General features: G+C 41.8%; 1 protein-coding gene across 5 annotated transcripts in view; it reads left to right on the top strand.

The window, feature by feature from the left end:
- The window catches only part of scn1lab (sodium channel, voltage-gated, type I like, alpha b), a 43,328-nt gene continuing 28,190 nt past the window's right edge, over nt 1-15,138 (top strand). Inside the window, exons 1-8 of one of the 5 annotated variants that reach the window (XM_028572307.1) lie at nt 1-247; nt 6,646-6,965; nt 9,263-9,381; nt 9,677-9,766; nt 10,110-10,238; nt 11,091-11,182; nt 12,753-13,049; nt 14,085-14,148. In XM_028572307.1, the coding sequence (XP_028428108.1) occupies nt 6,699-6,965; nt 9,263-9,381; nt 9,677-9,766; nt 10,110-10,238; nt 11,091-11,182; nt 12,753-13,049; nt 14,085-14,148 (1,058 nt within the window). In that variant the 5' untranslated portion in view covers nt 1-247; nt 6,646-6,698. Of the gene's footprint in view, nt 248-5,010; nt 5,239-6,645; nt 6,966-8,443; nt 8,514-9,262; nt 9,382-9,676; nt 9,767-10,109; nt 10,239-10,754; nt 10,847-11,090; nt 11,183-12,752; nt 13,050-14,084; nt 14,149-15,138 lie in introns of those variants that run through there. The other 4 variants (XM_028572305.1, XM_028572306.1, XM_028572308.1 and 1 more) reach the window with 4 other exon arrangements.

Below are 15,138 nucleotides of genomic sequence, written 5' to 3'. Positions count from 1 at the left end.
GCATTCGCCGTTCTTGTTCCTTTTTGATGCTCCTGGGTGTCGCCGTCGTGCTGCTGGTGCCGTAGGGCGGAGGGACGGAGGAAGACATGACGGCCGCTGCCAATTCAACAGGCTCTCGTCTGTGACAAAACACAAAAAAGTGTCGATTTTTTTTTTTTCGGAGTGCCTGAGATTACGCGGAGACATCATCAACATGGCGACAGCTGCCGCGGCCCCCTCGGCTCGTTTGGAAACCGAGACAATTAAGGTATCGACCCCCGTCGTCTCTTTATTTCTGATTCTGAATTACCTGTAGACTTAGCCACATACTTTCACGTCAGCCTCTATATGTAGCCATTAGCTGTTGAGAATATCAATACAGCAAATATTGGGTATACATGTTTGCTATACCTTTACAGGGACCACAGGGGGATTACAAACGTCCTCAAAGTACGTTAAGGTATCGATAAAGTCGCTCTAGAGACGCCAATGTAGACGAATATGACATTCATGCTGTGGTTAGACACATTAAAAATGCCTCATAGGTCTCAGGTAGGTTTCCATATGTTTTCTTTAATGGACAGCGCAGCGCCCTTTTGACACCATGTCAGCTGAAGTAGTCATTAAGATGAAAGGATTGTAACTCAGGTAAATTTAGCGAGCAGAGAGCAAATGTCTACCTCAGGAACACTAGAGATGCTGTATTTGTTGTTGTCTCATACACGGAGGCAGGGTTCCGCTCGCTGTTTGTTTTCTGAGGCAGCTGGTCACCTTCTTCAGCACCATGGACAGTGAAACAGATGTTTCACTGTCCATGGTGCTGTCATTATCTGTCCATTATCTGTCCATTATTAATCTATTTTTCCAACCTGGAAAAAAGACAGATAATGATTCCCTCAAGGACGCTTAAAGGGGACATTATGGAGATGTGGACATGTAGTTCCTTAAAGGACAGGTTTGTCATTGTCCATATTAAAACAATATGCTCACATACCAAAATGCACATTACATCAGCATTTGGTTTCTGTGATTGATCCTCCACCCCATTTAGTGCAAAATTGGATCTGACAGTTCATTCAGCTGAAGCTATAATGAAGCTGAGTTACACAAATCAAGTGAGTATAGTCTTGTGTCATTAGACTTTTTGGTACAAATGAGCTCTGTCCGTCACAGTAGTAACACAGAGGGCACTAAAAAGAGAGTAACCATGGAGGACGCACACTTAATTTGTCTAAATCAGACTGCGGAAGCCTCATGGTAGCTTATTTTTTGCACACAACGAGAACTGTGGACATTGGAACTGCTCAAATGCACATATGGACATGTCAGTGTTGTATTAAGATGGACTTAAAAAAATGTCAACAAGATTGAGAGCATGATAGAGGCATCATTTAGAAGAATGTTTATTCTGCGGCCATTAGAAAATACAACTGATGCAAATGATTCCCCATTCTCCAAAGGCTCTTGATCCCTTGCCAACGATGTGAAGTGTGTCAAAGCACTTTACATAAGAATTGTTTAAGTGCTGTATCCACACTGAAGGCTGTCTATATGCAAACCGGATTGTTTCTGATTTCTGGCACTGAAAGGAGTCACAATATCTATACTGTGAGTCCTTTCAGTGCCAGGATACATAATTGCAGAAATTGTCGGCTGCCCCTACATGTTTTCAGACCATCATGTTGTATTTGACTCCAGGGATGACCCGCGCTGGTAGCTGAGCTCAGAGCTGGGTGTGGATGTTGGGCCTACAGGTGTCAATCAGGACCACCAGCACCACCCAGCAGCTAGACAAGATGTCAGGCCACACATCATAACACTGGGTCCTGGGGCATTTGTGGCATTTGGGACACAAGCAGATGTGTTTTATGAGATGCCCCTATGGGAGAAGCTACAATTCACATGACGAATTCTTAGAAACACAATATTTGCCGGCTACTGGCTTTCAAACGAGCCTCCACTCCAGGATGCTATAATGGACTTTATGAGTTTATGAGTCATATCACTTATCTATTGTGTTTTCTTCCAATTTTGCTCTCTCATCGAGAAATTGTTTAAATGAAATGTTTTAGCATGTGTGTTACGGTATAAAATACATGGTTGTGATAGTGTTTCAATTTTCCAGTGGGAATGACAGCTGTCCAAGTACAGTTGTACAGTTGTCTGTCCATTCAGTATTCCGTTTTTCATCTGGAAAAGAAGTTTGGTTGCAGAGATGTGTAAAATGACAGTTTGGGAATTAGTTTAGGTATGGTGCCATTGTTATATGTGACATAAAGTCTGTAAACCCCATATTTAGATTATGGCTAAGCATCTATTTGTCTGCTGTGTGACACTGTGTTCCAGGCTTTCCCTTGAGTTGCTTGCTACTCAGGCGTGGTCTAAATGTCAAAATGGCTTAAAATTGTCTCTTGCTCTTTGCTTTTTAAAATGGAAAGAAAAATAGGTTGTAGGGTGGTCTCTGTTCCTCCATTTCCATTTGTAACAAATAAGAAAAGCTGAGGACTCAAGTAGACACCACTTTTGAGATTCTGCCAGAGGGGAGGTTCCTGTTTTCTGGGCCAGCACAGTGTCCCACGAGAAACAAGACCCACCTTTGAGACTGATAATGGCTCAGAAGGGTTTTTTGGGAACATATTGTTTGTGTGCCTTCCCACTATTTCCTGCGGGACCATAATGGGCTTCTGGTTGTGAAGTGTGGTAGATGGTTTAAAGGGGGAATCTAGTGTTAGTGAAGAGAAAAAAAAAATCAATAATTGCTGTCAACTACATTTGTTCCTACAAGAAGCTATTGTAAAAAGCTATTGTTTTTTTCTTCTTATTTAAGACCATCTATCAATTAATTAGGCCATAAGAAAACATTTCTGCTTTTTTCTTTACAGAAACCATTTCCCCACAAAGCAAAACACATTAATGAGTAGATTTAGTCAGCGTGACACACGGCAACATTTTAAATCTGCTTCTTAGTGGTTGGTCCGCAAGCGATGGTAGGCGGAGCTACACTCGCTTGTGTGTGAAGCGGGCCAGGCGGCGTTTTTTTCGGTCTCTCAATTATCGCTTATGGCCATAGGTGACGCCAAAGAGATCTTTGAGATTGTAAGTTTAGTGTCTGTATGCTGTCATAAGGATTTTCATCATTATAAATTAACCCTTGTGTTGTTCTCGGGTCAAATTTGACCCATTTTCAAAGTTTTTATATCAGAAATATGGGTTGCTTACAACCAAATTGCCCCAAAATAACTTGGATGCATGCATGTACGTTGTATGGAACCCAGACAACATATACAGTACATTCATGCATCCATGTTCTTCGCAGGTAACATTATTTATTACTTCTATTGAATTTTGGTTGTTTTATTTAATTTCATGGCTTTTAAAAAAAAAAAAATTTAATATACATAAGTTTATAAGTTTATATATAAGTTTAAATACTTTCAAAACAGCATCCCGACTGAACTTTGACATAAACCAGTCCGTGATTCACTCAACATACTCTGATCTTAAATATTGTATTAGTCAAAATAATTCATAATGTCTGCTTTTTTCAAACTAAAAAATTAGATATAATGTCATTTTATTAGGTTTATTGACCATGGATTTAAAAAAAAGCGAAAAGAGGAATACAAATGTTTAAAAAAAAGCACCAAAAGCATAAAAAAAAGGTCAAAAAAGTCAGAACAAGTTCCAAACAAAGCGCATTTTTCAACGTTGACTTTGAATGACAAGTTCATGGACGACGGTGAAGACAACACAAGGGTTAAGCAGATAGTTAGCTAGGGGTGTAACGGTCACGGTTTGGTTCATACCCCGGTTTAGCAGTCAGGGTTGCATGCATTAGGACGGTAGTGCAAGTATCCTAGACTGACAAAAACCTCTTCTGAGGACTGAGGTTATTAAAATCAAGAAACATTGCAAACATATCTGTATTACATTGTATGAACACTGTACAAATACTTTCCCCAAAGGCAACAGGTCACAATAGACCTTAAAACTGAAAACCATCTCTTATTCCTTTAAATTGAAAAAAGCAAATCCTTAAAAGCAGCAGAGATAAGGATTTAGGGTCCAGTTGCTTTATTTTCCTCGTCAAAGTGACTGGCACATCCTGGTGATGCAGTGGAATTTGCGTTAGCATGTTTGATGTGTTTCCTCTCACACACCGTACAACGGAGGGGGCAACGCAGACACACCGCCCTGCATTACGAGCATCGGTCAACATACTTTACATACCAGGTATTCAGCTTGCATGCATCAGATCATGACCCCCGTACCACAATTATTACATGTCATTTAGCTGACGCTTTTATCCAAAGCGACTAACAATTGCTATATATCAGAGGTCTGGAGCAGCGATGGGTTAAGTGTCTTGCTCAGGAACACATTGCATCGCATGCATCGCAGTGGGAATCGAACCCGAGTCTCCCACACCAAAGGCATGTGTTATATCCACTGCGCCGTCACCGCCGATGACCTTTTGCCACAAATACACAAACCGTTACAGCCCTGTAGTCAACGTTAAAACATGAAGGCCATTTATACATCTCAGATCATATTTTCTTTTTAGCCTCTTTATGTAAATGTGAAGGACATTTAAAATGTTGGTCTTATGCATGACATAGTGCCTGAATCACTTTTATGTAAAAGTCACAATGGCAATATTACCAGGTCACACCTAATTATAATTGTGTAACACTTTCAACATAGCACAGGTCCATCACTGCTGCAGCCTGTGAGACAACAGAAAACCCTCTTCTTCCTTTATATCCCACTTTGTTCTCCAGCAGCAGCGACATCACTTCCTCTTACCAAATATCGCGCATGCATTGTGGCTCTTTCAGTAAATGTTCTGTCAGGATCCTGGGTTTAGTTTAGTTTTCTGTTTTATTTTCCCTTCCCATGCGTCACGTCTTGTTTGACTTTCTGCCTGGTGTGTTTTCCCGCCTTTGTGATCGCCTACCCTGCCCCTGATGTGTTTCACCTGTTCATCAGCTCTGATGTCACCTGTGTCTCGTTACAAACCTGCCCTGTGTATTTAGTCTGTGTGCTCCCTTTGTTTGTCAGCTTGTCGTACCTTGTGTCTGGAAGTTCTGTCAGTCCCTAGTATTCAGTTCCCTAGTGTACCTGTTGTTCCATTTTTGGATTTACTGCCTGCTTTTCTGGATGTTAAGATTATTTTCATCATTTAGTCATTGAAACTCTCCCTGCTACCTCCTCTTCTCATCTTCTGCATTTGGGTTCAAGCCTGCAATTCCTGAAACTGTAAGATGTTCTCCATTAACACAAAAGTCACCAAAAAAAATAACGAATTGATGAAATATGTAAGAATAAGTCACCCCACTCTAAAGCCTTTTTCAGATAGGGAATATTCAACATTGCTGGCTACATTTTGCCCCAGTTTGTCTCATGTATTACCATTACATTCCTGCAGTCACAGAGCAAAGCATCTCTTTTTTTTTTTTTTTTTTTTTAACGGAAAAATAAATACCCAGTTATTGTTACATTTTACCGCTGTTTTTCAAGGTATTTCCAGGATACTGAAATACTCACTAATAATGTAGATGAAAACAATATACAGTCCTGGATGATTTAAAAAAAAAAGATGTTAAACCAGTTTCTTTAGTTCTGACTTTATTTCCTTTTCTGAAGATATTTCCTATCCAGGTAACCGAAAATGACACGTCCTAGCTCTTTTTGTAAAACACAATCAAAATATGAACCTTAATTTGTATAATAATAATATTAAATATTGCAAAGACACATCAATGTATACCAGTGTGACTGATAGCAAGAATTTTGATTTTGGTTCATGTTGTACAAATTGAACAGGGAGATATGTCATTTTTGGCTACCATATTTATTTGGATTGTTGAAAAGTGGCACAACTTTGGAAACAGATGATAAAAAATGATCAGCAGATGGAATAGTTTTATCATAGGATTTTGTAAATATCTTCAGAACAGCAGTACGTGTTAACTACCTTCTGTTTATTTTTAAACTTTCCCGGGTAATTCTTTTCGGAATATAGGATGCTCTGAGCAGTGACTGGAACGTAATGGCAATACATAAGGGGCACAACCTGGGGCTGGCTTCCTCAAGCTGTTAAAGTGATCTCATTTGTCCAGGAATGGTTTCCTACTTACTGCATGAATGAGGAAATACCCTCCATAAGTCAATGTATGGGGTTTCCTGTCTTAGAATGGGCCTTTGGGGGGGAGCACATATGAAGTGGGGGGTCTAGGGTTCTGGGGGTCTTCCCCCAGGAAATTTTGAGTTACTTCATTTCCTGCATTCTGATACATGTTTAGGCACCAAATAATGGTGAAATGTCTTTATTTATGTCAAGGAAATTTTGTTATATAATATTATATAATTATGTTGACAGGTAACAATTCAAAATGTAATGGAATATAATGCAGTTAGGGGGCTTTCACATCCGGGACCTGGGCCCAGATTTGATTGCACTTGACCTCAAAGTCCAGTTTGTTTCATTAATAGGCTGTGGATGAGAGGGAGACTGGCTGCTTTGGCGCTCGTGATTTTCCTTTGGCGCTTGCTAAAACCTCTTTGGGGAGGGGGGTGCGCCAAAACTTTCTCTTTGCAGGGAAAACCCTGAAGCCAGGCCGTGACTCCTGACCCATTTCCCCATGCATTCCCTTCTCGTTGCAGCTCCCTGCCCCAGCTGAGCCCCTCGCTGCCCTGTGAAGGAGCAGGATGACAAGATGGCACAGCTGCTTGTACCGCCCGGACCTGACAGCTTCCGCCCCTTCGTGCCCGAGTCGCTGGCCGCCATCGAGAGATGCATCGCCGAGGAGGAGGCCCGGAGACCACGGGTGGAGCGCCGCAACGATGACGACGATGAAAATGGGCCCAGACCAAACAGTGACCTGGAGGCGGGGAAATCTCTCCCCTTCATCTATGGGGACATCCCCCCAAACCTGGTGTCCACCCCTCTGGAGGACTTGGACACCTACTACAGCAATCAGAAGGTCCGTTTCAGAGTTACTGAAATAATTCAAGTCCTCCTTATGAAAGGAAAACATTCAAACTAATGTGATTGGATACATTTAATGCATGTTCTTAACTGTGCTTTAACCCTCTGAACTCTGCAATAGAAACGGTCCTCTATGTTGGTATTTCTTCTCACTATGATGTCATCTCCTGGAATATATTAAAATGCTTCCTATCCCTCGAGAAGTTATTTGAACTCAGTACATTTTTGGTTTGTTTTAAGATATGCTTCTTATTACGAGCAGAGCATAAAGGCGTTTTGATAGTTTCATCTGCGATAGAGATGGTCTGCCTGCGGTTTTTCACCGGACATCACATAACGTGATGACGTCATCACAAGCGTACAATGAAATGATGAGAAAGACAGAAGCCTTAGCTTTTCTGCTGCAAAAAAACAAACACTCTAGCTGTTATGGTCTTTATTTTAGATTGATTTAAACCGGATCATTTTAACAACAATCTCCCGCGGAACTCTAGTGGCCGCCGGCTGGAGGTCCGTTCTTTACGGGTTAAAGCATCATTATGTATACTGATTTAGCTTTGAATAATAGTGACTGCTACTTCTATTTAACTAAACCATCTGAATATTGACATTGAATATAAAGTTAAAGTTACTAGGACAGCACTCCAACTTGATTGATTGACACACAACAGAGGTTCCGGGCAGCGCCCTTTCTCAGCGTGTGCACAGGCAATTCCAAACAATACTACACATACATGCGCACGCACGCGCACACACACACACACACACACACACACACACACACACACACACACACACACACACACACACAGGTGGGTTTAATTATACAACCACTACTGCACAGGTGGAGTCAATCATCCACAACTAGCACATCAATCCCAAGGGAGTCACAACCAATCAGATCAGGGTTAGCGCCTTGGATGTATGTAGCTACATATACAGACAAAAATCAATAGTAGGAGTAGTGTAGAAAAAGCAAGGATGTTTAATCTCTGCACTGCTTTAGTGTCTGATATTTAAGTCATTGTAGACATAGAGCCATATCCTGGAGTGCCAATGTTAAGTCTATTTCTGTAAAAAACATAACCAAAATGATCATGTTTAAGTTTACATTATTATATTCTTTGATTTTTTTCTGGTTGGTTTCTTTGGCCTGATTATATAGTTGTAGTTCGGTTTTAGTTTTCTTGAAGATTTTAGTTTTCTTCAGTTTCAGATACCTACATTATTTTTCACTGCTTATTCATATTTCGGTTTGTGTTTCCTAATCCTGATCCGATTGGTTCTGACTCCCTCTGTTGGGATTGATGTGCTAGTTGTGGATGACTGACTCCACCGTGCAGTAGTGGTTGTATAATTAAACCCACCTGTGTGTGGAGTGTGGTTTGGAATTGCCTGTGCACACGCTGAGGAAGGGTGCTGCCTGAAACGTCCCTTGTGGAGCAATAAACTCAATCAAATTGGAGCGCTGACCTAGTATCTCTATTCATGATTGTTCACTTAGGATCCAGCACCCAGCCTTCAAAGTTTTCTAAGTATCTATGTAAGTTGAGCGTGTCCAGTCCAATTTTTTTAACAACTTTATAGTGAAATGCCTGTTTCAAATTGGCGACATTTCAGCAGGTGAGATGCAAAACCCATTTCAACGGTAATGTACTCAGCCAAGGCAGAGCCTTTAAAGCATGGACCAGCAGAGGTGCTAAATGCTAATGTAACTGCTGTGCCAGTTGATCTGCAGTGCCAACATGTCCGGCTGGACTGCTTAGTCCTTTCTCCTCTTATGATCAATCACATGTGGCATGATGAGCAGACACTATAAGACATATGCAGATTTATGAAATGTCATTTCAGTGCAGTTTTACCTCCCCTGGTACATACACACATTTTTTTTTTTAACCTTTATTTATCCAGGTAAGTCGATTGGGAACAAATTCTCATTTACGACAACGACCTGTCACATTTACACAGTTCCACATTTGTTCCTGGAAGCTGCCCAGCACAATCACAGTCTGATCTGCTGGCCATTGAGCAGCTCCACTGGAGCGGTTGGGGTTAAGGGCCTTGCTCAAGGGTACCTCAGTGGTGGTAATGAGGGAGGAACAAGCGCTGCTCTTTTCACTTTCCCCACCCAGATTTTATCCTGTCGGTCTGGGGATTGAACCGGTGATCTCCCGGTCACAAGCTCACTTCTTTAACCAATGGGCCACCACTGCCCCAAATAAGGTGAGCAGGGACAAGACAAGGCTTTGCATGGTACAGATTTTAATCAATTTTGTTCTGTCTCTCTTTCAGACCTTCATAGTATTGAATCGCGGGAAGGCAATCTTCCGTTTCAACGCCACTCCTGCCTTGTACATCTTAAGCCCCTTCAACCCTCTAAGGAGGGTAGCTATTAGAGTTTTAGTGCACTCATATCCTTTCAGAGTTTTTTGTGGACGAAGCTTGATTTGGATTAAAGGGTTTACCAGACAAAAGAGGGATTTAAATGATGACGAAGACTAAATGTCATGATTGGTTTAGACTTTATATGCCGGCGTTATATCAGGCTTTACTGCTGCTGAGAAGTGGAAGACATTTTAGATCTTGTATGAATGACTGTTTAGCTGTCAGGTTTGGTGGTAGTGTATCACACATAGCATGCATGAGTACAGTGATTAATGTTTGAAAACACAAATGCCATATTGTGTTCCTTGACTTTGTCTCTACGATGTTCAGCATGTTGATCATGTTCACCATCCTGACCAACTGTGCTTTCATGACCCTCAGTAGTCCCCCGGAATGGGCCAAGAATGTAGAGTAAGTCCGCATTTTCTCTTCGCTTATTTTGTGGTTTTACATTGCAATATACATTCATTTGCCCTTTGAACCTGATCCACAACGCAATATATTTCCTGCCTGAGTCCCCCAAAGCATGAAATCAAATATTGGAGATAATGTAATAATCAAGGATCCCATCAAGAAAATGGTTGACTAATAAGATGTAGGATGCAGTGATAGATGTAATATAAAGATTCAATACTGCTCTGTATACAGTGAGTCTGTCTCCTTACCTCTGAGCAATGGAGCCGCTAACTAACATCATCATTTCTCCCTGCGTGGCTTTTCCTCCTTTCCCCACACTTCCTCACTTGTTTATCAGGTACACATTCACAGGGATTTACACCTTCGAGTCCCTTATAAAGATCCTGGCTAGGGGCTTCTGTGTGGGGACGTTCACTTTCCTGCGGGACCCGTGGAACTGGCTGGATTTCAGCGTTATCCTCATGGCGTAAGTATTCTGACAAGCATAATTAGGATCAATTTAACATGATCTGGCATAGATTAAGAGGCCAAATGCTTTTAACGCTAATCGGCACAGCAGCCCACTGTGAATGTGAGGAGAACAGAGAGAATGAAGAGTATGAGAGAGAGTAATAAAATCTGCAGCTTAATTGTGTACGTTTTGAAATCATGGCCAGAAATCTCTACTCTGTTATTATGGATGTGAGCCCCCAAAGCATGGATGATCCTGGCTTATATTTTGTCCAACGCCTCAATGGCTTCAGCTTGTCTTGTCAAACTACAAAATAAAGCCTTCGGCATTAGGTTACACTCTGAATGTTAGTTCATTTTTTGTGATCATAGTATTTGTCGCTGGTCGCATAATATAATAAGACTGCAATCTTCTTGGAGAGATTCCTGTAATTCCTAATTTTATGAGAGGTGTATTTATTTTTCTCAGATGGTGTGTAATAGGTGTCTGCCTGTGTATTGCTGTGTAGTAACTGTGCATTTGATCCTGCAGGTATATAACAGAGTTTGTAAACCTAGGCAATGTTTCAGCTCTGCGCACGTTCAGAGTATTGCGAGCTTTGAAAACTATCTCAGTAATACCAGGTAAGGCTGTCCCCGCCTGCTGCCAGCACTCCTGCCATTTGTCCTCTGTGTGTGACCGTTTGCCGTTCCCTCCTCTGCCCTCCCCTCCCCATGACCCTTCTTTTGTCTTGTCTCACGACGTGTGTGGGTGCCTGATTTGTGTGTGCCTGGGCGTGTGTGCGTGTGTGTCCCACACCTTTTCCAAAAATACCCCTCTACCCAACTACCTCCCTCCCTCCCCTCCCTTCCTTCCCTTCCCTTACAGATATGTCACAGAGTTTGTGGACCTGGGCAATGTCTCAGCACTGCGAACCTTCAGGGTTCTGCGAGCCTTGAAAACTATTTCAGTCATCCCAGGTGAGAGAGCTATCAAGGCCCATAGGGTTAATGAAATGCTAATGGCTAACTGGCGTTTCGCTAACATCCAAGCACCCCTGCCCCCCCTTCGCAGCTCATCTCACTGTAGCTAAGCCTAATGACGCCCGTCGCCATCCCTCATGCTGCCTTCGTCCCAAGGCCAGTAAAAGCTGGAATCTGCTCCAATCTGCACAGATTGACAGGATTCTTAGCTTTTAAGATACATCCTTTAAGGCAGAATTTGTTTTGGTTGAAATCTATTCTTGCCTTGGGAGACTTACAAGTAGACTTTGTGTACTATTTGTTTTTTTCCTTTTTGCATGAGACATTGCAAAAGCCGATTTTCTGGTGGCAAGGACTTGCGTGTGTAGGATTCCTCCTTACCTTGTTTTCCTGTGCATGTCTTGTTCAATGTTGTGTGTTTTGGGAGAAATTGTGATATGGTGAGTGGGTAATGGCATTCAAACACTAACCCTATACACATCACAAACTAAAAAAAAAGGTCATATGTAAACCATCCAGGAAAACATATCATTGGCTCCATGTATCAAGAAGATCATCTAATTTCACAGCATACATTCTAGCTGTCACGACTACATTTAGACCCCCTTGAAACATTTTGGGCTCTATTTGTGTTGCAGTGCAAAGCCTAGTACAAGCGGTGCTAGCACGTTATTTTCCCGACCTTAAATGCATTGTGCTTGTCCCTTTGATATTTATATGCAGAGCACAGTGCACATGGCACAAAGGTATGAGAAGAGGTGTAAGATTGACAGTGGCGTTTTGGTGAAAATGGATCTTAAGTGTTGAGAATAGACATCAAAACACCAGGTGGGGTTTTACATTTTGGGAAATAGGCCAACTGGCTTCATTGATGGGAGTTAGGTAAGAAGATCGATAGCACTCTTGTGTTTGCATGCCAAACGTGAAGCTACAGCCAGTAGGTGATTATCTTAGCTTAGCATAGAGACTGGAAACAGCTAGTCTGGCCCTGTCCAAAAGTAAAAAATAAATAAATAATAAATCTTCCATCGCCTCTAAAACTCACTTTTAACACACTGTATCTCATTTGTTCAATATGTACAAAAAAAGAGTCTAGATTGAAAGTTTTAGAGTTAAGCACTGGAGCCTTTTAGGTATGAGACCAGTAATGTGACAACCACCCTCCAAATATATTTACCACTTCACTCAACCCTCTTGTGCATAGTGCTGTGCCTATATAGATTAAACGTGCTTGAATGTGTCGTCATTGACCTTGTGCACATTACTTAGTACTGTGCGCTGGTCTTTGCGACTGCACTATAAAAGAGCTCAGTTTAACTTTTTTAGTGGCTTTCTAACAGAAGACAACAGCACAGATGCATAGATTATTATAACACGTTATTTATTAACGATCACTTTTCCAGAGCCTGCAACCTCCACTGCAGATCCCCCTGGCTGCTTGCTACCATGAGCTCTTATTAGCAGCAGCTTTTCTATAAAAGCGTGTGGATGTAATTAGCAGTCAGTAATCATTCTGCGATGTCCCCCCCCCCCCTTCCCACCACCCCTTGCCCTCTCTCCCATTTAGGCTTGAAGACCATCGTTGGCGCACTGATCCAGTCGGTAAAAAAACTCTCGGACGTCATGATCCTCACCGTCTTCTGCCTCAGCGTCTTCGCCCTCATCGGGCTGCAGCTCTTCATGGGCAACCTGAGGCAGAAGTGCGTGCGTGAGCCCATCTACAGCAACGCCACCAACAGCAGCAACATCACCGCCGACACCACGATGCTTTTCAGCAACAACACCCTGCTGGACATCAACACCGTGTTTGTGCAGAACGCCACGGAGAGCTCCTTCAACTGGACGGAGTACATCAGCGATGAGAGTAAGCCGAGTGAGGCGGCATGAAAGTGCTGTTGCATCTCTCCCAGGCGCACACGGGTTAACCGGGGTCAAGTTAGCGTCCGCCCCAGACGGGCCAAGTCAGATACTGGCTACTTCATATGCAGAGATGGGTCATGGTGGTGGTTTGTGTGGGGGAGGTCAGGCACACTGGCCCACTGCCGTGATAAGGAGCGACAGCTATGGCTGGGAGCAGGGGCTGCGCTCTCTAACAAGGGCTGGTGGGAGACTGCGGCAAATGTGGCGGATAATCGCCACAACAATAAAACCCTCTACTTTCACCCCCTCACTACCCTTCATCATTCTCCCATGGCCCATCTGTGTGGCATGAGCCACCTAAAGTGCCGGAGGAGGGTGAGTCACTCACTGCCAGCAGGATATCGAGGAGATGTGCACCAGCTACATGACAAGCAGATGCCAGAGCAAGAGGAGAAGAAGGAAAGACAGGCAGAGCTGATTACAATTGCATTGATCTTATAGTCTGGCATCTTTATTGCATCAATGATATTTTGTTTCCAAAAAAACGTCTGATGTGATTGTAATTTTGTGACAGTTACGTGGTAGATGAGAACAGAGTGGCCGTGACTGCATCAGAAGTCCCGTGCTTACACAAAAAAACACACCAAAAGGATGACTAATGTGATTGGGTGTTAAAACAGACAAATCACCAACCTTTCTCTTGGTCTCCCAGCCAGGGGTGTAGGACACAATTCTGGGCCCTGTTGAAAGCCCTTCTCTATGGGCCCCTCCCTCCATCCACAGCTATTCATTCTAGCATCTTTTTGGGCCCTCCTCACATGATGACCCTGGGTACTCAGTCCCCTTTCCACCCCCCAGTCCGACACCCCTGCTCCCAGCCAATGTACAATATTACACCACACACAAAGTGAAAAGAACCCCACAGGGTGCATATTGTCTTCCTGTTCCCTCATCGATCTTTTCTGTTTCCTCATATCCCCAGCCTCACTCCTGTGAAGTTGCTCTGACTGACTGTTCCTCTGTCTCCCCTCTCCTCTAGGAAATTACTATTACCTCCCTGGCCGTAGGGATGCTCTGCTCTGTGGGAATGGCAGTGGCGCCGGGTAAGGCTTGACATGTTTTATTTATATGGCCAATTAGATGCACCACAAAGCTGAGCATACACAATTAGTGTCGACACTCGCCACCGCTCTGAGGCCTAGCAAGAATCTAAACTGCTGGTTAACTATGAGTGCATTTCATTTAATGTGTTTTGGCATATGTTTAAACTCCTTCCTTTCTGCTTACATTAAGGCAAGCTTACTCATTTCAGTTGATAATTAAACCATTAATCAGTGCAGTTCAAAAACTTGTGACTGAAATCAGAATCATATTTATTACCAAATTAAGTTTTCACTTGAAATGGATTTGCCTTGGTGTATTCTGTGCATACATATTAAATAATATAAACATATTAAAAAGGGAATAAACAATAAGGCAAAGTACTATAATAGACAATAACATGAATATAGAATAGATATGTTACAATAAAAAGTTAAGACAAAATAACAGATATGGACATAACTGTCTTAGAAATGGAAAGGAAGGAAGGCTGTACGGTTTAGTGTAGGATGTGCAAAATCATTGATTAGTGGATGTGCAAAAGTTCACATTTGGTTGGATACTAAATTGGTGACACTGATCTTGGAACTGGCGATTGTATAGCTCTTCTGTGCTGCCGGGTTGAAGATGTGTGTGAAGCATTGATGTTTTGCCAAAAAATACACCTTTTATACCAAAATATACCTTTTTATTAAACTGCTTCAAAGTCTTCATTATATATATATAAATATATGTGTATATATATGTATGTGTATATATATGTGTATATATATATATATACATACATACATATATATATACATGTATATATGTGTATATATGTATATATATGTGTATATATATGTATGTATATATGTGTATATATATGTATATATATGTATATATATATATATATATATATATATATGTGTGTATATATATGTATGTATATATATATGTATATATATATGTATATGTATATATATGTATGTATATATATATATATGTATGTA

The sequence above is a fragment of the Perca flavescens genome, chromosome 24 (assembly GCF_004354835.1).
Source record: "Perca flavescens isolate YP-PL-M2 chromosome 24, PFLA_1.0, whole genome shotgun sequence".
In the NCBI taxonomy this organism is placed as follows: domain Eukaryota; kingdom Metazoa; phylum Chordata; class Actinopteri; order Perciformes; family Percidae; genus Perca; species Perca flavescens.
The sequence above is the reverse complement of the archived record's forward strand: the minus strand, read 5'-3'. Positions and strand labels throughout refer to the sequence as shown.